Source organism: Dermacentor albipictus, chromosome 1, assembly GCF_038994185.2.
Source record: "Dermacentor albipictus isolate Rhodes 1998 colony chromosome 1, USDA_Dalb.pri_finalv2, whole genome shotgun sequence".
Taxonomy (NCBI): Eukaryota; Metazoa; Arthropoda; class Arachnida; order Ixodida; family Ixodidae; genus Dermacentor; species Dermacentor albipictus.
Window position 1 is genome coordinate 147,365,396 of NC_091821.1, and position 20,680 is coordinate 147,386,075.

The 20,680-nt window shown below is 42.9% G+C and overlaps 1 protein-coding gene across 4 annotated transcripts in view; it reads left to right on the forward strand.

Annotated features, from left to right (window-relative positions):
- Positions 1-16,989, forward strand: part of LOC135911017 (1-acylglycerol-3-phosphate O-acyltransferase ABHD5-like) — a 44,002-nt gene extending 27,013 nt beyond the window's left edge. For all 4 annotated transcript variants that reach the window (XM_070527177.1, XM_065443095.2, XM_065443098.2 and 1 more), the window contains 3 exons: positions 1,218-1,334; positions 6,020-6,089; positions 6,794-16,989. In XM_070527177.1, coding sequence (XP_070383278.1) covers positions 1,218-1,334; positions 6,020-6,089; positions 6,794-6,970 — 364 coding nt within the window. In that variant the 3' untranslated portion in view covers positions 6,971-16,989. The remainder of the gene's footprint in view (positions 1-1,217; positions 1,335-6,019; positions 6,090-6,793) is intronic.
- The last annotated feature ends 3,691 nt before the right edge of the window (positions 16,990-20,680 follow it).

Sequence of the window (20,680 nt, forward strand, 5' to 3'; positions counted from 1 at the left end):
CTGGGTAAAACGTTGGCCTTGCAGCATGCGTGAGAATTTTTTACAAGTGTGTGATTGTATTGATTCCGACAACAATGAAAGTTTGTCGCTACTTTCTTTTTCTCGATGTCGCGCCCATATACTATATAGTTATCCCACAACGAGACGTGGCAGTACGACAGGGTCCGTCTATCATGTTGTTCGTTAGTTGAATATCGCTTGCATATGGTTGCCTCTTTATTACGAGTTTCGCAAACCAGGAGAACAAGTGCACTTTGTTTTGGACTTGTCAACACAACAAACGGCTTTGTCTTAGGTCGGTTACCAGCTGGCCTTTTGCATTAAAAAAAATAAAAAATCACGGTTTGCGTAAAATGGAAACCGTGTCAGCTCACGGTTTCCGTTTTACTGAATGATGGTGGCAAACAGTGGTGGTGACATATGCTGCATCACACTGCCTCACTTATTGCAGGCGATTTGAATTGCAGTAAAAGAATGTGCCCTTTTAGTAGTGATTTTCCCTGCTGCTATGTTGCTTCTTGGCACAAAACAAACGCTGTGAGCTCTCTGGGAGGATATTTAGCAGTCTGCACTGACTTAATATTTGCTTTTAGTGTGTCTTTAAAACCTGTGATATATTGGCTGTATGGTGTCTAAGTGGTGCTTTCAGTCTAAGTGTTAGGAGTGCACTGGTGCATGCCAGTTCCAGCGATCGTACATAAATTAGCAAGAAAAGCACTTTTGAGTGGGTTTGTGCTTTAGAATTTAGATAGCGTCAGATCTTACTAGTTTCTTTTTAAAGACTTGTGGTGTTGACCAAAATAATTTTCGGTACAAGTCTGAGAACATTTTGCAATAAAACTAGACACCAAAAATAGGTTTGTTTTACATGGTTTTAATATGCTCCAGTTACGAAAATACGTACATGCAACACGCTTATTTGGCCACAAGTTGCATTCCCACATAGTAGTGTCCTTAGCTGATTGATCTCACATTTTGAGAAATAAGACAGCTTTCTTTTAGTACTGTCGTGGTTGTTCTGATCATCATTCCAATGGTACATGTGCTAGTCTCTTTTCTTGAAGTTTTAATTTAAAACATTGCATTGAGACAAAAAACAAAACAAGCTAGCAAGCCTAGTCTCTTGGCTGTGTGGATTTGTGTGTGGATTTTTTTCTTTGTGATCCTCCCTTAAAAGTTGTACTGACCAGCCCTTTCGCTGCTTACTGATCATGCAGTGGAGAATCGGCCTTCAAGGCTATGATGACGCAGTATGGCTGGGCTCGATACCCTATGATTAGCCGCATTGGAGAGCTCCATCAAGGTGTGCCTATGACATTCATCTATGGCTCAAGGTCAGTGACACTTCAAGGCATTGCACTAGTAGTGGTTTCTGTGTGGATTAGCATGTGCAAAAGTACAAGGGGATTTTTGTAAATTGTACAAGGCTTCAACAAGAATGCATATTTGTATACATGTATGTACTACATACATACATGTATATATGTATGTACGTTGCGTAATCGAGTTTTGGAGACGCTTTGAAGCGAGAAGCAGATGAAACAATCCTAGTGCGGGCGACACTTTTGGCTGCAAAGGTGAAGTGGACCAGAAAGCGTGTCTGGCTTTGTTTCGTACCACTGATGTGAAGGTATCATTGACACGGCAGGAAACCGTAACTTTTGTCGCTGACTCACAAATTCAACAAAATGAATTTTTTCTCATTCAAGTTTGCCTTTTCCGATTGCCCGATGGTTTGGAAAATTAATCAGTGACTATACTTATTTACATAAAAGGTCAAATTTCTATACAACAAGCAAATTGTCGATTTTACCGAATTCATTATATCAAAGTTTAACTGTATCTCATTTGTTTTTCTTGCAAGCTGCTTTTGTGCAAGAGATGTAACATATTTTATTGCCAGTTGCAGTGAGGGCACTGATTTATGAGACAAGACGTGGCACCTAGGTTTGTGCGAGTATCAATTTTTTGGTTCTAAGTGAAAGTAGAAGCAAGGGGTAATTAATGTTGAATAAGTGCAAAGTGAATAGTTTGAATAGTTGTAGGATTTGCATAAGACCTTCACACCATGTGCCAGACATTGACAAATCTAAATAGAAAAGGTTCTTTACTTGTGAAGAAGGGGAAACAGTTTCATCTCTTGAATCAGTTTATTTTCAGGTTCTGTTGTTCATATATTTTCGTGCATAAATTCAATATTTTTTATGATGGCAACAGCACAGAAAATCCGTGCATAATTATGGCTCAGCTTTGTGCTTCAGTCTATTGAAATAGACTGAAGGCCATGATTATTTTGCATTTGTATGTCGTAGCAATGCTGCGATGTGTGACCTTGACAGCGCAGTGCCAGCAGTTTAGGATGTGTTGTGCAAATTCAGCTCGGTGCTTTCCGTCTACAAGTCACCTGTTTCGTCCAGTAAGCACCAGATGAAATTGGCAGGCATATTTGCTGTAATTGTAAGCTGGTCATACGTGGACCCAAACAAACGTTTCTGCAGCCCTTAGTCTGGCCTGTGCTTGGTGTGGGGCAGATCACTGATGAACAGTTAAACTCTCCGTGACGGTTTGTCATCTGTTGTCCGACTTGGTCTTTGGCTTAAGCAATGCTACCTCGCCAGGTGTTAGTGACCAAAGTTAGTGTTTGGTGTCGCATTGACGCTGATCTACAGTTAAACCTTGATAGAATGAACTTCAATATAGTGAAATTCTCGATATAACGAATTATTTAACTTTTTATAACTTCTTGTTCCTGGAACACCATGCATTTAGAACCTCAATATAACAAATAGGTTATACAAAATTTCAATATAATTAAATTTCACTGCTGTCATGAAGGAATACCGAGACAATGAAGGAAAACTTCCAAGGATGCAGAAGGTCAATTGGTTGAATTACAAGTGGCTGCTTCGTACCTCTCAAACTGAGCGACCACTGAAGCAGAGCAGCGTCATGTTCCATACATAGTCTAAGTGTGATAAGATTCTATCGCATTCCACATGCTGTGTGTGATGAGGGTGAGCCGATAAGGAGGGTGGCATGATGAGCACGTCTTCCTGCTTGAGCAAGGGGAAAGGGGGAGGAGAGAAGGAGCCACATGTGAGGGTGAGCCGCAAAGGAGGGTGGCATGATGAGTACGTCTTACTGCATGAGCAAGGGGAAAAGGGGGAGAAGAGCGAGTTCGCTGTAACATGATCAAGCACACGAAGGGAGGGGTATAGGAGCAGGTGGGGAGCAGGTTGGCGCGTGTCTCCTTTTGTAGAGCCGCTGTGACTGCACATGGCTGTCAGTGCATACACAGCCCGCTTACCCTGCTGTAGAGGTCATCTGCTGCGTGCGCAAAGAGCGGGTGTGCCGAGATAGTGTGCCATCATGTGCGCTGTCTTCCTGCATGTTAGTACTAGAGGTTGCGTAATCTTGAGTTTCAGAGACACGTTGAAGCAAGAGGTAGCCAAGTATTCGCTCCCCACAGCCGCTGCTTTTCGTGATAACATCGCCCCACTAAGGGCGACACTATTAGTTGATATATAATGACATTTCGGTATAATAAGGTAACATGCTGATTTTATCAACAACGTTATATTAAGGTTAACTACATTTGAAAATATATAATAGCGACACAAACCTAGTTGTACAAAAAGTGATACAGTCGAACCCACTTATAATGATACCAGTTCTAACAATATATTGTTTATAACAGTGATAGCCTGCTGCACTGTCTACTTTTGTATGTTTTCCATCATGAAATAACCCCCTTACTACAATGCCCTGATGCCACATTATCGGTTATAATGATGAAGTCTGGCGGCTGGGTGTTCGAGCCAAAAGGTAGTGAAATGCAAAATCCTTGAAAAGAAAAAAACAAAACGAGAAATTCGAGCTGCTGTACGATGGGCCGCTGCTCCGATAGCCGCCGCGTGCTCATTTTCCAGCAATCTTTGTGCGCCTCTCTCCTGTCTCCCTTTCAGCCCTCCGAACACGAATGGGCTGCACCCATAGCTAGCTCTACGCCGCCCCACCCTCCAAAACACGATTGGACCACGCCAACTGTGCTGCTCACAGTTTGCTCGCATGAAGCTCACTGGCTCCTCATTCAGCGCAGTTCTGCCAACAGCTTAAGTGCTCGTCTCAGCCTCATTTAACCAGCAGTTGGTTTGACTAGCTACCGAAAGGGAAGATGGCTGATCCGCCCGCTGATCATCGGCAATGCACGACATTGCCGGTGAAAAGAAAGTGCATGGCTATAGATTTGGAAACTAAGTGCTTCTAATCGATGAGGTGATCGTCGCGAACGTGCTTGCATCAGGTAGCAACAGTGACAATGGCAGCGATGACGCGGTACAAAGCCCCTCCATCACTCGCCACCGCTGCTTTCTTAAGTAGCGACAACCTTTGTTGTGTGCCGCCTTTTCCCCCTCACACCAAATCCGGTTCCGGCATTTCCGGTTTCAAAATTTCCGGTTCCGGCGTTTCCACTTCCTGGAATTGCGCTGCGGGAATTTCTGCTTTGACTGCTGTTAGATGATGGTGAGACGCCAGCACGTGCTTAGCAGAGCTGTGTCAGTCACTATAAGAAGAATGCAAAGGGGACAAGCTGTTGTATTACGCTGAAGTAGTAGTTCATGGTCGCCGTTTTCCAAATGCACGAAAAACGGCAGTGGTCTCCAAGCGCCCAGGCACTACATTCCACTGTACGTTGCCTCTCGTGGCACAATGTGTCGCAAGTTGACGCGAAGCAGCGAACACGAAAAGATCGCTGATTACAATAGGCGGTGGTTCTTGGATGGGATTGCATTCACGGTTTAAACCGCAGCTGGTGCAATTAAAGCCTCTCCATCGACGCAAAAGTAAACAACGCTAAAAAACATAGCGTCACTTCCACTCGGAACAGGAAGCTGCATCTACGTAAGTTCCGCTTGATGCCGGAAGCTAAGAGGGCGAGTGGAAGAGGAGTGTGGAGGAGGAGAGTAGGTTGGCGGAAACGTGTATGAAGGGGCTTAACGCGGTAGGGCAGACTGCCTCAATGTTGTACTCACAGGAGGCCCGGCAGGTGATTCAGTCCCTTCGGGGCTTCGTTTTCATGAGGAACTGGAGGGACTTCTGCTGCACTACATGGAGCAGCTGCATGCCTTGGAGAAGGATGTCTGCAAGCTTTGCGTAGAGCATGCAAGGCTGATGGACATAGGGTTTTCTCGTGCAAGCCAGTGAGAAGTTCGTGGCGAGAAGCTTGTGGCGATCTCGCCTCAGCGTTTCTTCTGGATTTCTCAAGCTGACAGGCTGTTGCGGCAGCCTCCTCCGATTCTTAAAAGGCTCCTTTTGGGGCCACCAAAGCGATGCCTCGGCGGAGCTCTCATATCGCTTGCCACCCGTGACCCTTCTATGCAGTTGTTATAGCAGTGCCATTCTTTAGCGCTGACAGCCGCGGCTTGTTACATGCGATCGGAGCGCCCAGGAAGCAGTTAAACGAGTGAACACAATCAGCACGCGGATGGAGGAAGGTGTTGCGTAGGGACACTGGCCTTCCCGCCATAGTTTTCTCACACCAGCTCTGCCATCCCCCTATTTCAATTTTTTCATGCAACCAGGTTATAACAATTATCGGTTATAACAATGGAATTTTCGTGGCACTTGAATATTGTTATGAGTGGGTTCGACTGTATACAGTTGGCTGGCCTCTGAAGATGTGTGTTGGATAAAGGTGCAGTTCACAACTAAGGGTGCATCAGGTGCACTGTGGGGAATTTTCAATGTTCTTGTACACATTAGCTGACATTGTTAAGGAGTAATATGCCACAGCTGTTAACACAGTGGTCAAAGGAGGCTGAAGGCCTTAAACTTTAGATTGTCATGTGTATAGGGACTATAGTCGTTTAGTTAGGAAAGCTACGAATTAGCCAGCAACTAAAACAGCCTGCCAATGTAGCTTCTCTTGTGTGGCGGAAGATGGTATAGGCTATAATGCTATATTTTTCTTCTTTAGTTTACACTTTAATATACACACTTTCCCGTTTTCTACTTTTAGATCTTGGGTTGACAAACAGCCTGGTATTCGTGTTCAGCGACTTAGGCAAGAGAGTGAAGTGGATGTTGAGGCAAGTATCATAAGTGTTTTCGGCCTTGCTTTCTTGTGCACATGTTTTAGGAATGCTAGTTAGACATCATATGCATGTGTCATCTAATTATTTGTGCTGTGCGGGGCTGTACATCTTTGTTTTGTCAAAGCACTTGTGAATGCCCATGCATTGCACTCTTTACAGTGCATGGCACTTCCACACATCCGAACACGGTCATTTCTTTTGCGGGGGTCAGTAGCTCAAAATTGTAGGCTAACAGACTGTGATCTTCTCTAATTACTCTAATTAATGCCTAGACCATTTAACATGGTCTAGGTTGCTATTTTCAGATGTGGCAGTTATGTCTATGTGTGGGAGGTCTCATGAAGGCAGAAAACATACAGTGCCGCTTATGCGACATGGCATAGGCTGTTTTCACTGGCAAAATCTTGGGACAAGAAGGGTGGGGCTGAGAACACATAAGTTTTGTTTGAGTTCCTCACCTGTGAATGCTGCACTTCATTACGATAGTGCTATACACTACTGCAAATATGAGAGATCAAAAGTAGTTATATTTAATAGTTACAATTAAAAATGTGGCTGCTTCCCTGGAGCTATTGCTTAATTCTTTTCTGTGTGCATTCATTTGTCAGTAAAAACAATGTAAAAAAACACTGAAAAACAATGTTATAGGTGTTCTGACCTTTGTATTTGCTTTTACTCTTTTGTTTGTACCCTTGCAGATCATTGATGGTGCTGGCCATCACATCTTTGCTGACAAACCTGATCAATTCAATGAAATTGTGTCGAAGATCTGTCGTGGAGCAGATGCAGCTGAGAAGACAAATCGTGCCTTGGCTGAGGAGAAGGAGAGAGAAGAGCGGGAGCAGAGAAAAATGATACATCGGCTTGCTCTGTGAAAGGCTTGCTATAAGATGCTAGTATGCTTCATTTTGGTTTAAAACCACAGCACCTTCATTGGCCTGTGTTTAATATTATTGCAATCAGCATTCACTTGAGCGAGGAATTAAATGCCAAATGCGGCAGATCGTAGTTGCAAACACTTTTCTACATTCTAGTGTAGCAAACCTAGACTTATACCACCACTTCAATATTTTATTGTTTCCTTGTGCAAAAATTGCTCACAGTCTTACTGTGCATGATCGGAGGCGCATAAAAGAATGGTCAGAAGATGGGCATGTGTACGTGTCTCGGCTAGGAAGTTTCTGCTAAAGGATGATTGTAACTGTGGGTGTTAAATGGCCATGCGCAAAATCAAGTTCGCACTCAGATGACAATTTTTTTATCGCATAGTATGAAAGTCACTGCTTGGCCTACATTGAAGTCTGAACTATTTAGTTCTAAATATGAAGCTTTTGAAAATGGCTATGCTTGAGAGATAGATAGATTGTATTTTCGTAAACGGCCTTAACAGTCGTGTGCGGTGCGTGTGTATTTTGGCCCTTTTCTGGAACTTGCTTGGGAACTTCAAGCACCTTCTCCTTCGGGTCACTGTTGTGCACTTGTATCTTTTCCTTCCATTGTTCACCACGTTGCTGCTACGAGTGTTCTGTCATGAAGTTAATCTGCGATTATGAATGTGTGGTTGATCTGGAGAACCAACTTGAGTAATCCGAGTTTGGTCTAAATCTGCCATTTGGAATGCAAAATAATGTTGGCATATTTTGGAAACAGTACAGCTTACACTGAGTCTGCTTCTCTGCGATTAAAAAAGTGTCAAGATCATTTCACATATACTAACTGCTCTTACTGTTGAAGTGAGCCTCATAGTGTCATAAAGTGCAGCCAGCATTCCAAAGCGACGTTTTGCATTAATGTTTACTGAGAATGCTAAAACAACGCAAGGTTATCGGAAGTGAAAGTGACATGATTCTATCTTGAACTTCTGGCTTTAATCCATGCCTTCATACAGTCATTTGTGTGAAGGTGCAGACCAGTGTGCAGTAAGTGCTAAACTTGGTTCCACTTCACATTGACATATAGAAAGTGGATTCTGTGGTGAAGCAAAAATGCCTGATCGAGATCAACCAATGGACATTACTGTTTGTCATCTGCTTTTATGACGCTATGATTTGCAGTCCTTAAGGCTAACTGAGGCTGTTAGGGGTTGTGCACACCACCACCCAATGTCATTCACCTGCTAGAGTTTAACAAAATGCTAATATTTTGTCATAGATTTTTCTTCTCAACTCTAACACAGTCAGCCTCTGTAGCAGAGGTTGTGGTGACTGAATTAGGTTAAATAAAATTACTTGAATTAAAACAAATCGTGTACTTCAAGGAGCAGACTTATTTTTGCCTGTATATGGTGACTAGCCCCATGACTTCTTTTTATAGCCATTCTTATGATGCATAGAAATTTTTGGGTAACGTGAAAACATCACATAAAGATCACTTCATTGGTCAGGTAAAACATTGATGTAGAGTCTACACAAAACGGATTATTTTTTATGCTCAATTGAAATTTTTGCTATGGGTGGCTGAGGATTATGAACAAATTTTTTGTTAATAGTCTTTTGTTATTGTTTTTGCGATTTTACTGTTTTCGCTTAGAGAGCTGGTCTCTGTTTGTGGGAATTCCTCAAGCCGCCTAATCATGTTCCTCTTGAAGGAGATGCACTGTTTCTTCAGAAAAGTGACCCCATGCAAGCTATGTAAGCCATATTTGTGTCATGTTAGTACACTTCTCAGCCAAATATTTTTGAATTGTTAGATACTTCAAATCCTAAAACTAACGCTTGAAGAGAACTAAGCCTAAAAGGTCGGAAACCCCCGACTTGCCGAGTAAGTTACAGCATAAAAAATTTTCCTGTGATATATTGAGTTGAATAGGAAATTCAGTTTAGTGAAGTCCGGTAAAATGTAAGCTTGTGCCCAGTGAAGTGCGCAAATTCTGCTGATGTATTGTTATACAGAGCGGACGTTAGCAAAAGACCAGTTGCGGCATTCATATTAATTTGACTGCTGGTTCATATATCCCTTGTCTCACCAAAGTTTTGCGAGTGGGGAAGGCTGCAGTGATTTCTCTATGCAGTGTCATAAGTGGGTTTGTGCGGCTCAATTGAACAAGTTTAAAAGATAAAATCTAAGTTGATGTACTTTAGTCATTAAATAGAAACTAGCCTTCTGGCACTGTATGTACACTTGTATGTGCCAACGTAACGCCTCAGAATCCCAAGCACTGTAAGGGCACACTAACGGCATATATTTAGTCGACATGGACAGAAACCTTGCAGTGCTTGTCTTGTGCCAGCTTAGTTCTTTTGTTCCACAGAAACTCGCAATTAAGGGGCTACATTCCTCTAGCACTGTGCAAATCGCTCGCCACAAGTGAGGCGACGTGAAACTGCATGCGTCATCACTGCCCTTTACTGCTGTCAACGGGTAAAATGGTGCCCGAGAGCTGGCACTATGGCTTTTTGCATAAAACACAGAAGCACGGCCAGAAACCGCCCAGAAACATGACATGGACATGGAATTTTCTGCTATTTGCAGTTAGTATGAGCTTCGTGAGCCAGCAAAACCAGCAGAGCACAATGTGATACTGAAAATACCAAAATCTGAAAGTTCAGGCAGTGCAGAGTTGAGCAAAAATGACACCTTTATAATAGCTGCATCATTTTCAAGGGTAACGTAAATGAGTTCTTTTTTCTAAGAATTAAATAGAAGTAAACAAGTAGTAATTTCTTCTGTATGATATGCAATGATTTTTTTTATTATCAATGTTTGAGCCCTAGTGACACAATTATAATGAGGCATTATGACATCATTGGCCTGTTAAACGTCGATATAACAAAGTATTTAACTTTTCGTAACCTCTTGTCCATAGAATCTATGTATTTAGAACCTCAATGTAATGAAGTATGTATGCAATTTCAGTATAACGAAATTTCACTGCCGCCGCAAAGGAATGCCGAGACAAGAAATAGAAACTTCCGCAGATGCAGATGGTCAAATCCTTGGTTTACAAGCGGCTACTTGCAAACGCACAAATCGTGCGCCACGTGACACGAGTGGCTGCCGAAGTGGAGCCCCATAATGCTCTGTACAAAGTCCATGTGCGATAAAATTCTGTCGCACCCCACGCTCTGTTTGCTTTTGGTGCGAGTGAAAGTGTGCGAAGGTGGGACCAGAAAGATAGTGGCTTCAGGAGTGTCGCCTTCCCGCGCGAGCAAACGTAAAAAAAGGGGAGGGGAGCGAGTTGGCGGTAACTCGATCAAGGGTGCGTAAGGGGCAGCGTAAGTTGGCGCGTGCTTCAATTTCTGCCGCGCGCCTTGGCAGTGGCTGCGCATGGCTGTAAGCATGGCTGAGCACATACGCAGCCGCGCACTCTGCTTTAGAGGTAATCAGCGTGTGCAAAGAGTGGGCGTGCCGAGATGGCATGACATCGTGTAAGCGGTCTTCACACGCGTTTAGTATTAGTGGCTGCGTAATCTCGAGTTTTGGTCACCTGTTGGTGCGAGAGGCAGACGAACTTTCGCTCCCCCCTACCGGTGCTTTTCACAATACAGTGAAGCCTCGTTAAAACGTAGTTGGCCGGAGCTCGGAAAAAGTACGTACTAAACGGTAGTACTGTTTACCCGAAATAGCATCAGCTCGCCCACTTACCTGTCGAAAACGGAACTCAGAGAGAGTGCGCTGAAAGGGGAAAAAAACATGCAGTATTAATTCACTTCGCGCAACAAAAGTGTTATTTTCGTTTGATGCCACAGCGGCCTAGCACGACGACAGCGGCCTCAAACTTACTGAAGCTGTGTGCCAGCTTTTCAGCCAGCTCCCTCTTCTTGGCAAACACTCGCATGGCAGATTCCTCGTTGGCATTACGTATTCTCCGTGCACGTGCGCAGTAGTGCTGCAGAAGTCCCAGGGCACCTTTTTCATTGCCGGGTGCCGGAGTTCAGAATACTTTTCGTTTGGAATAGTTACATTATCACGCCCGTTCTCGTCGCAATGATTGCATTCATGAGACTGATGTAATGCGCAGCTTCTGTTACTGTCGGGCCTGAATTACCTGTGCTGTCACTTTTCGTGTCGTCCTCATCACTGTCGCTAGTTGACACTTTGGCAACAACAGAGGCAACGATGGCGAAAAGTCGAACCTCATAGCCGACATCTCTTTGCAGTCGCAGCAGCGCTGTCGAGCAACTTCGCATATCAAATGCCGCACACTGTAGTCAACAGCAGATCCCTGTTGCATGCCAGTGCCGACTTCATGTCACGTTCGATAGCACGGACGATGTCTAATTTTTCTTCTATGCTGAGCACCCGGCGTCTTTTTTATCTGAGCTTTGGCATGGCACTAGTCCTCGCTTGCACGACGCCACATCGCTCTCTGGCACGGAGTCGAAATGATGTTGATGTTGATGTGGCTTCATGCGCAAACGCACAGGGCGCTTGGAGGCCGTTGCTTCGATCTCTGAGGCTTGTTGTTCTGCCGGGCCGCCGTTGGAGACAACGCACCGCCGTGTTTGCGCGACGAAAAGTGGAAACGCTACATTTTAACCGATGCGTACGCAATAAGCTGGTACTGTTTATGCGGATACAAAACACATTATGTTCAATGGCTGTTGAGTCGGGGATTTGACTTTACTACATTTAAAACGAAACTACTGTTTGAGCGGGTACGGTTTAACGAGGTTTTACTGTAGCATCATACCAGTGGGTGACGCTATCAGCCACGGTGGTGGAGTGCACATGAAAACGTGGCTGGCTTTGCTTAATTCGTACCGCCAATGTGAAGATATCATAGAAGTGGTATGAAACCATATCATTTGTCGCAGACTCCCAAATTCATCAAAATGAATTGTTTTCTCATTCAAATTAGCTTTTTTCGATTGCCCGATAATTCGAATAACTCTGCGGCCCCTTTCTGTTGAAGAAAAATCGTTTGGTGACTACTTATTTCCATAAAAGGTGGAATTTCAGTCCAATGAAATTTTGATATAATGAAGCAAATTGCCGATTTTACCAACTTTGTTATACTGTGGTTTAACTGTACTAGTATCTCCTAGTAGAGTCTCGATTCGTGTTCACCATCTACGTCAATTTATCGTTTACTAAAGCTCTGTTCCCGATAATGTTTGATCAAGCAGTATTGTGTCACTTTAGCTTGACTTAATATTTGCCTTTGGTGTCCTTAAGGAAAATGATGACGTGTGAAGCACGTTGTATGTATCCTAAGACCTATGATGGCGAGCAGACCCTGGCAGTGAGCATGCGATAAGAAGAGGTTGAGTGTTATCGCGGTTGTAGTTTCGTTCTTTCCTCCAGTTCCCGTGTTCCCTGGCAAAAGATGGCTGCCCACACCTAGAAGCACTGTAAATTAGGGTTTAATGAAAGGAGTTCATCTCCGCCGTGATGTCATGGAGATAAGCAAACATAATTTTCTGGCATCTCTATACAAATTTTCGTTGAGTTGGACAGTGATTTTAGTGTTGTCGTTTACTATAGTGTTCCCACCCACCCCCACTTGAAGCTTATCATCTTGTTACACTGGAACATAAGGGCTTGTTTGATGGTCTACTGGTGGATATTTTGTGAGGCGAAGTGTGTTGCAGTTCGGGTTATAGAGCGACATCAATGCTGCTTTCAGTTTTGCAGGTGAACCTATTGTACGCATGTACTTGGGCGACTGTTAGCTTTTCACTCGGCTGACCTGTCTCAGTGTTGATGACATCCTACGCGCACTGCAGTTAATTTGGTATAGCTTCTTTCAAGGTTGATATGTAGGAGCGCATAAGAAATTTATTCATTCCATTTTGTTGTTATAGGGGAAAAGGCTTGGGTATTCAAGTCTTCCTTTAGCACAAAAGCAGATGCCCTAAAATGGCCGTGCTGAAATTATGACAGTAGGTGCATCTATGCAGAAAATGTCTGTTTTTAAACAACTGTTATTGATGTTCTTTTAATGCTATCTTCTAGCATCTTCTGTCACTGGGTTGATACGATACTGGTACCACAATGAGTTGTTTTCAGACATGACTCACTCAGCGAACTTTGCCCTTTTAGATGTGCCCTATGTAGTGGTATGACTATAGAAAGACTACTACAAGACGGAAGGCAAGTAGGTTGTGCGAGGTTTGGGCATTATAAGGTTTGATGTGTTCCTTATTGAAAATGGCATGAGATGTACGGGTTACTGTCTTGTATTTTTTTTCCCACCTTGTTTTCAATCCCTGTTACGTTTTGTTAAATTAAAGTGCTTGTAATACTTCTATAAATCTTGTGTGGACCTTTCACAGTTTCTTCGTTAAGTGTATTGTGCTTGTTTGGATGCTCAGCTCCTTGCTATAGTATAAAGTATATCGTAATGGGGAAGCCTTATAAACTGTTCTTCTTTGTTGCTACGCTTGTAAGACTTGAACGCAAAAGGTTTTGTCAAGAAGAGGGGGTGTTACATTTTAAGTTGGGACTACTTCTGTTTGCACATACTCTAAATAGAGAGCAAATGTTTCTTGTTATTAGTGTGATCTCCATCTTTTAGTCACTAAAAGTGTGGAAATATAGGAAATAAGCTTCATATTAAATTTTAGAAGGACTTGCAATGTACCAACAGTTCTATATGCACGTATTGAAGCGTAAAAAAAAAAAGTTGTGAAGAAAAGTGATATTGTTGTAGTTTTTCTGCGATTGCAAGGATAAAAAATATACAGCATTGGAGGGGAGCTGTGTTCTGTCCCTCGTGCACTGTACAGGCTACAACTGCACAGACCCTATCGCATCGTAAAAAGTAGCATGGATTTAGGGCTGCCAGTTCAACAGGGCAGACTATGCCTCCTTCATAGCTAAAAAGCCCTCCACCCCTCCCCCCTTCTTTTTTACTTCCTTGAAGTATTAGTTGTAAGCTTCCTTTCTTTTACCTCTGAAGTTACCTTTTCTAAGAAAATGTCATGTGTAATGTCGTCACAAAAGTAAAGAGTACCAGGCAAGTAATGCTTGGAGTCATGGTTATATTTTCAAAGGGACACTAAAAGAAAATAGCAAGTCAAGCTAGATTGAAAGATTAGGCTTTTATAATAACGAATTCGTCCTTTGTAATGAAAACAGCTTTTGTAAGGGAGAAAATTACAAAAATAAAAAAACAGAGTAATGCCGCCTATTGTGGACTATGGTACCTCTCACATGCGATGTCAGCACTGGCTGATTCACATTGTGTGGCTGCTATGTTCCACCGTATACTGTATAACCTCTTTGGTCCCACCACTGTGAGCTGCATCACTTTAATTTTTTACTGCTCCCAAGGCACCAGTGCCACCTAGCCCGCTCCGTGGCCACTAAGCACAGCCTCAGAGCATGGGTAGCTTCAGCGACTTGTGCAAGTAAAACACCGGAGTTTCTAAAAGACATCATAGAGGGAGGTCATGTGGAAATTACGTCAACTCGTTCGTCTTGGCATGAGCAATTCAAATTCAGAAGCAGCGGCGACATTGGCAGACATTGTCAGCTCCTCAGGTTGAAAAATGTGTGTGCGCAAGTCCAGTATTTGCGGATCTTCTGGATCGCCAGTCAGCCTCTAGAGTCTGTGAAGGAGTACATTTACCTAGGTCAATTACTTGTAGGGGACCCTGATCATGAGAAGGAAATTTACAGAAGAATAAAAATGGGTTGGAGTGCATACGGCAGACATTGCCAGATCCTGACTGGAAGCTTACCATTATCTTTGAAAAGGAAGATGTACAATCGGTGCATTTTACCGGTGCTGACATATGGGGCAAAAACTTAGAGACAAAGAAGTTAGAGGAACAAGTTAAGGACTGCGCAAAGAGCGATGGAACGAAGAATGCTAGGCATAACATTAAGAGACAGAAATGGAGTGGCTTGGATCGGAGAGCAAATGGCTATATAGCCAATATTCTGACATTAAGATAAAAAAAAAGAACTGGGCAGGTCTTGTAATGGGTAGGTTAGATAAACAGTGGACTATTAGGGTTGCAGAATCTGTACCAAGAGGAGGGAGGTGCAGTCAAGGATAGCGAAGTGTAGGTGGGGCAATGAAATTAGGAAATTTGTGGGCGCTAGTTGGGATCAGTTGGCGCAGGGCAACTGGAGGTCGCAGGGAGAGGCCTTCGTCCTGCAGTGGACATAAAATAGGCTGCTGCTGCTGCTGCTGCTGCTGCTGATGATGATGATAGATAGTCATGCACACCCGAAAGAAATTGATGTGTATCGGAGTACTGTGAACAAAACAAAAAGTGCGGGTGGAGCGAGTTTAAGAGTTTCTGGTCAATAAATGTTAAACACTGCATTTATGATTGTAAAATTAGAGCAATCAAATTCTGCTAGGTAAAGTTAGTTATTTCTACACTCAATATTTTTGTGAAAGTGTGTCATATTGCTGTGTAGTTGTGGTATGTAGTCTCGTAGTGATATTTTAATTTTAGATGTTTTGTTTTCTCTTATATTTGTATAGTTTTTTCCTTGTACTAGTTACCTTTAGAAAGCCACTACAATTCTTTGTAGTAAAATTTGTGCTTGTTATCATAAACTCTCAGTGCGTGCTCTCATATGGGTCTTGACTGTGCCAAGCATGTCTCGGCAAGGCCCTGTGAAGTGCACGTAACTAAATGGTTCTGCTGATAATCATAGCGTCTGCACTTTCAAGGTCATTCTTCACAGCCTAGCAGACTTCTTGTTGCCCATCTCTATTACATTTAAACCTTAATGGGATGAAACAATTTTGTTCCTTCCAAATTAAGTCTTGGTGTCCACCAAAGAGCCACAAAGCTGTTTGATCTCTTTGCGTAGGGGACATTTGATTGGGCAGAATAATGCATTGCTGCCTTGAATTTCGTTTGGTTGAGCTATGAGTGACGCAACAGTTATAGCTGTTTGTGTGGTGTGAAAATGTTGAAAATAAAATTTAAGTGTGCATGTCAGTTTAGTGGTGCACAAACAACTTGTTTTAGTAAATTGATGTTTAATTTTCTCTTTGTCTAGTTTGGCATGAGCCTTGGTGGAATAGCTTAAGAGTCGTGTGAATAACAGAAAGCAACGCTGGCATTTTTGCAGCAAAAGATGAATTTTGGCCCAGTTGTTCACATATTGGATTGTGTGAACAGGTGGAGTAGAAATCTGCTCTGTCCACTGCTTGTGATAGTGTCCTGTCTGTTGTGCTTTATCACTGTTCCAATTTTTACAAGTAGCTAGGAATCAAGGGGCACCAAACTACAGGTAGTTGTCCGTATGTATAGAAATAGGGTTTTGCTTTGAACTAGTGACAGTGCTTTATTGTCATTGTGGTGCTGTGCTGAATTATCACAAATACTTGGAAGGGACCTGACTTCCTCATTCTTATCATTCATTGAAGTGATAATTGTCTACAAGGTTTGTAATTCTAATATAAATGTTAAAGTTTACGTAGCATGGCATCGGGCACCTTTGTATGTTTTGCATGCCTGTGTGTACAGAAGTGCAAGAAAGCTGAAAAGAGAGTAATAGGCTTGTATTAAGGTGCATTTCCACTGATTATTTAGTTATCTTAGTCCAAAACATCAGTTGAAAAACTGGTAGGTTAATTAATTACACAGACCTACGTTGCAAGGAAACAGTGAGACAGGGGTACGTGCAGTCCTATAGAACTGGGACCATAAATCGTTTACCATATTTACAAGGTAGATGCACTGTGTGTAGGTCTGCTGTACATATTTCAGTCAGTTGTATATCGGGCAGTAAGACCACTGTTTGTATGTATATAGGAATTATATATTCTTTTCTGGTGCTAAGTTTGTTATCTTTGTGGATATCTTGTATCGAAAACTGAGTGGTTTTTGAAACCTTGTACTTCATTTGGAATGAAGAGTTTTATTTTAAGCTGTTGTAAGGACTTCGTGGGCATTACATTTTCATGTGGCATTATTTCTGCTGAATTGGAGTGCCTATCCTTGCTTGTTATTTTAATAAAAATGTCATTGTGACCTTGCTTATTGTTTTATAGGCCATAAATGACAGCTTGGGTGTTTGAAGAACCTATAGCATGTCGACATCACTACCAGACTTTTGTGGAAGAGTCGGTGCTTAGTTCAAGTGGACTTGTCACTAACGGCCATGTCGCAAAAAAAGGAGCAAGGGTTAAAACATGGTAGTCTGGAATGACAAAGCCACTTGTGTACATGCATGAAAAACTGTTCTGAAGCAAAGGAGTGCCTCTTGTGGACTGGCAAGCAGTAGCACAATAAATTCTGATTTCCAGTGACTGCTAGTGTTATGTCGACTGGCAATCGAAAATTTCCAGGAAGACTATTAACAGAGTGGCAAATAACAAGGGAAGTTTCATATCTGTGGAAGAAAGATGGTCGCAGTGCATCCAATTGCTGGAAAGTTGCATTCAGTAGCTTTCTTGGCATAATAGAGTGTTAAGTAAAACTCTAGCTTGGGCTAGTTGGTTCATGCTTGAAGTAGGTAAAGGCAAGGCGCAGAAGACCAGGACTTAGGAAGAAGAACACAAACGACAAGACGGGCGCCCGTCTTGTCGTTTGTGTTCTTCTTCCTAAGTCCTTGTCTTCTGCGCCTTGCCTTTACCTACTTCTAGAGTGTTATGTTCCTAGCAGTGCCTGGTCTCGGTTCCACAATTCAGGGGTTGGACTAGTCATCCGAACTAAAATTACCCAAAAATTAACCAAACACATGAATAACAAACTTTATCGAAGTAAAATTATGTTTGCCTTCATGGAAATGCAACTGCCGCTTCCGCGAATTGAACCACAGCCTTGCATCCAGCTGCATTATGCCTTTGCCGGTTAGTATCAGTTGTGTGGCCCTGTTGGTATAATGTAAGATAGCGCACACCGACTGAAACTTGCACATAGTGACCTAGATCTGAGGTTTCCTTTGCTGGACACATTGAAGGTGCATGCTGACCTTTGTTGCATAGGGTCCCGGAAGAAAGTGCATAGTCCCCAGGTGGGCTTGTGTACAGAGCTTGGCAAACCATACCCTGACCTTTGCTTGATCTGATCATTGTTAAGCGTTTGCCCACGGAAATGTATGCTCTGGCGTAGCAACAGGGGGGGCCGTTGGCCCCGGGTGCACGGGGCCAGCAGGGGGGAGGGGGGGGATGTCATATACGTCTGAAGACACCCGAAAATTGTCGATATCCCCGCCTCACTCGACTACACCCGGGGGGGGGGGGTGACAGGAGAGCTAAGGGCCCCGGGTGCCAGACCTAGCTACGCCGCTGAATGTATGTACCTTTTGTCCTCCGCGAGAAAAGTATTTGTTAAGTGCGATGGTGAAACAACCATTACACTTGTGTTGGCCACAGGTGCAGTCTAGGGAATTTTAGCTTTCAGAAAGTTGTGGGGGACGCGGCTTTCGAATCTCGAAAAAATGGCCAAAAAAGCCGATTTTTTCAAAAACGCATTTTCAGTTTCTATAAGTCTTTCAATCTTATTTCGAAACATCCTAACTGAAAACCACTTAGAAGTGCTCTAAACAATTGTATCAGCCAAGGTGGCGAAAAATTTCACGTTAATCGCGAAAAAAAAAAATGTTTTTGAGATCCAGTATCTCCGGAACGCGCAAGCGAGCGTCGCATCTTGGTCTCGTCTGAAAACGCATTTCTCCGGCCTATTAGCCCCGAGAACGAACACGGGCGGCGCTGCGAGCGCCGCTCGCGTGACGTCAGGGCAAGTACTCGCGCCTGTCGTCTGCTACAGTTCGGGCGTTGTCCGGGCGCTTTCTGCGGTGTTTTCGTTTGTTCGCCCTCGTTCTCTCTGCTTGTATTCTTATGGTGGTCGTCTCAAATATATTTTTACGACGTCTTTCTTTGCGAACATTTATTCAAAGAGCTAATTTCTTAGACAACAATGCAGCTCTCGAAGGCAACGCTACAGTGCCAGCCGAAGCGACGCAGACCAGCCCATTGCGGGTTTTTCATGCGCGGATAGACAATCGCAAAAGCATAGCCTATAGGAATCCAGTTATGATACCATAACTGCCGCGGTGCAACAAGTATGTCGCAAAGCTGGCTATATATGACTTCTACAGCAGTTACGTTGATTTTATTCCGCTAAAATAGGTTTGCTCACGACGAGTAGTTCATGGTATAATACCGAATTTTTGCATTTCCTCACATAAACGCTCGGCAGTAGCACGGGGATTTGAATTATACTGGAGCTTAGATTCTACACGCCTCACTTGCTTCTTTAACTGCTTGTCAACATTAGGCGGTTCTTCACGTGTTTATTTTTTTTTCAGCGGCGGAAATTTGAAGTAAAGTTAATGAAGGCTTACAGCTATTTACAGAGTACAAATAGGAATGTACCAATATATATTTCCTTTTCCGTGCTACACGTTCAACTCACCTCTTTAGGGCGCGTTTGTTAATGATTAATAATGTAATTTATGTTCCTCTTTTTTTGTCTATATTTCCAAGTGTATATCATTTATTTATTTCAATGCCGCAGTGTGTTTTGCATTGTTATTGTGGAAATATTTCACCGTTCTTTCATATATTGTATAACTGCAATGTTTTATGGCCACTATATAAATGTAATTTATATGGCGCTTGATGTGTTACCCCGTGCAGCCATATTGTACCTAAGGGGGTGAGGTTACCTCAAGCCGCGTCTGTGCGACTTTTTTCCCTCATCCACCTCAACTTACCACTCCTCTGTACATGTGTGTGTGTAAATGGAAATTAATAAATCAAATCAAACTCACTTGAGAAATTTACTGGTGCTTGCTGCTTGAGGAATATACATGACGAATCTGTTTGGCGAACTGACACAGGCTGCTCGGCCCAATTTTTTTAGTGAAGTGTGCCTGCTGGACCGCATAGCTGCAGCCAGAAAGAAGTCGAAGCGTCAATGATTAGTTGTATGGGACATATTGAAGATATCGAAATTCCCCCGGTGGAGGGTCAGAACTCAAGTGAAAGTATATGCAAGGCTTGTGGTGCTTTCTTTATGAATGTTTGCGATTGGATTGGAGCAAAATTAATTTGCCTGCAAGGTTCTCTTTTATGTACCGACGAAGCGAATAGTTATCCGTTTGTATAATTGAATAACGCTGGATCGAGACATGGTGAGACAGAAGGTGCTTGAATTTTCCTTTTGTATACAGGAAATCTAAGCTGCGGTGTAGTAGCTCGAGAATACTTTAGCCATTCTAGTTGGCGCTGTAAAAAAAAATGCTTTATGGTTTTAATTCGAAGTTGTGGTGAACTGATGGGTTTCGCGAACATAGCGTGCCTCGCCGTACGGACAGTCGATTGCTACCGTTAGGTGATCGGGGGTGTGCCATATTGTCGATAAAGGCTACTAAGGGCCACTATGAAACATTTCATCACTTTCAATGGAGTGGCTCTCGATCTTAACAACGAAACTTTTCTCTCAGGTGATTGCTACTATGGTGTTTGTGAATTAACTATGTAAATACTCTACACGACGCGCCGTCGTGTTAGCATCCATTAGCAATTCGTTTTTTGGAGGCCTGTTTCAGAGGGGGATGAAAGTAGCAGCAAACTTTTTCATAAGAAATGCGCGCCTAACTATTTTTTTACGCATTAATGAATGGCCATATTTGAATAGAACAACACACCAGAGTAATAGGAATCATGATGAGAGCTTCGCTGGGCAGTGTCTTTCTAAAATCAGATAACATGTTGACGC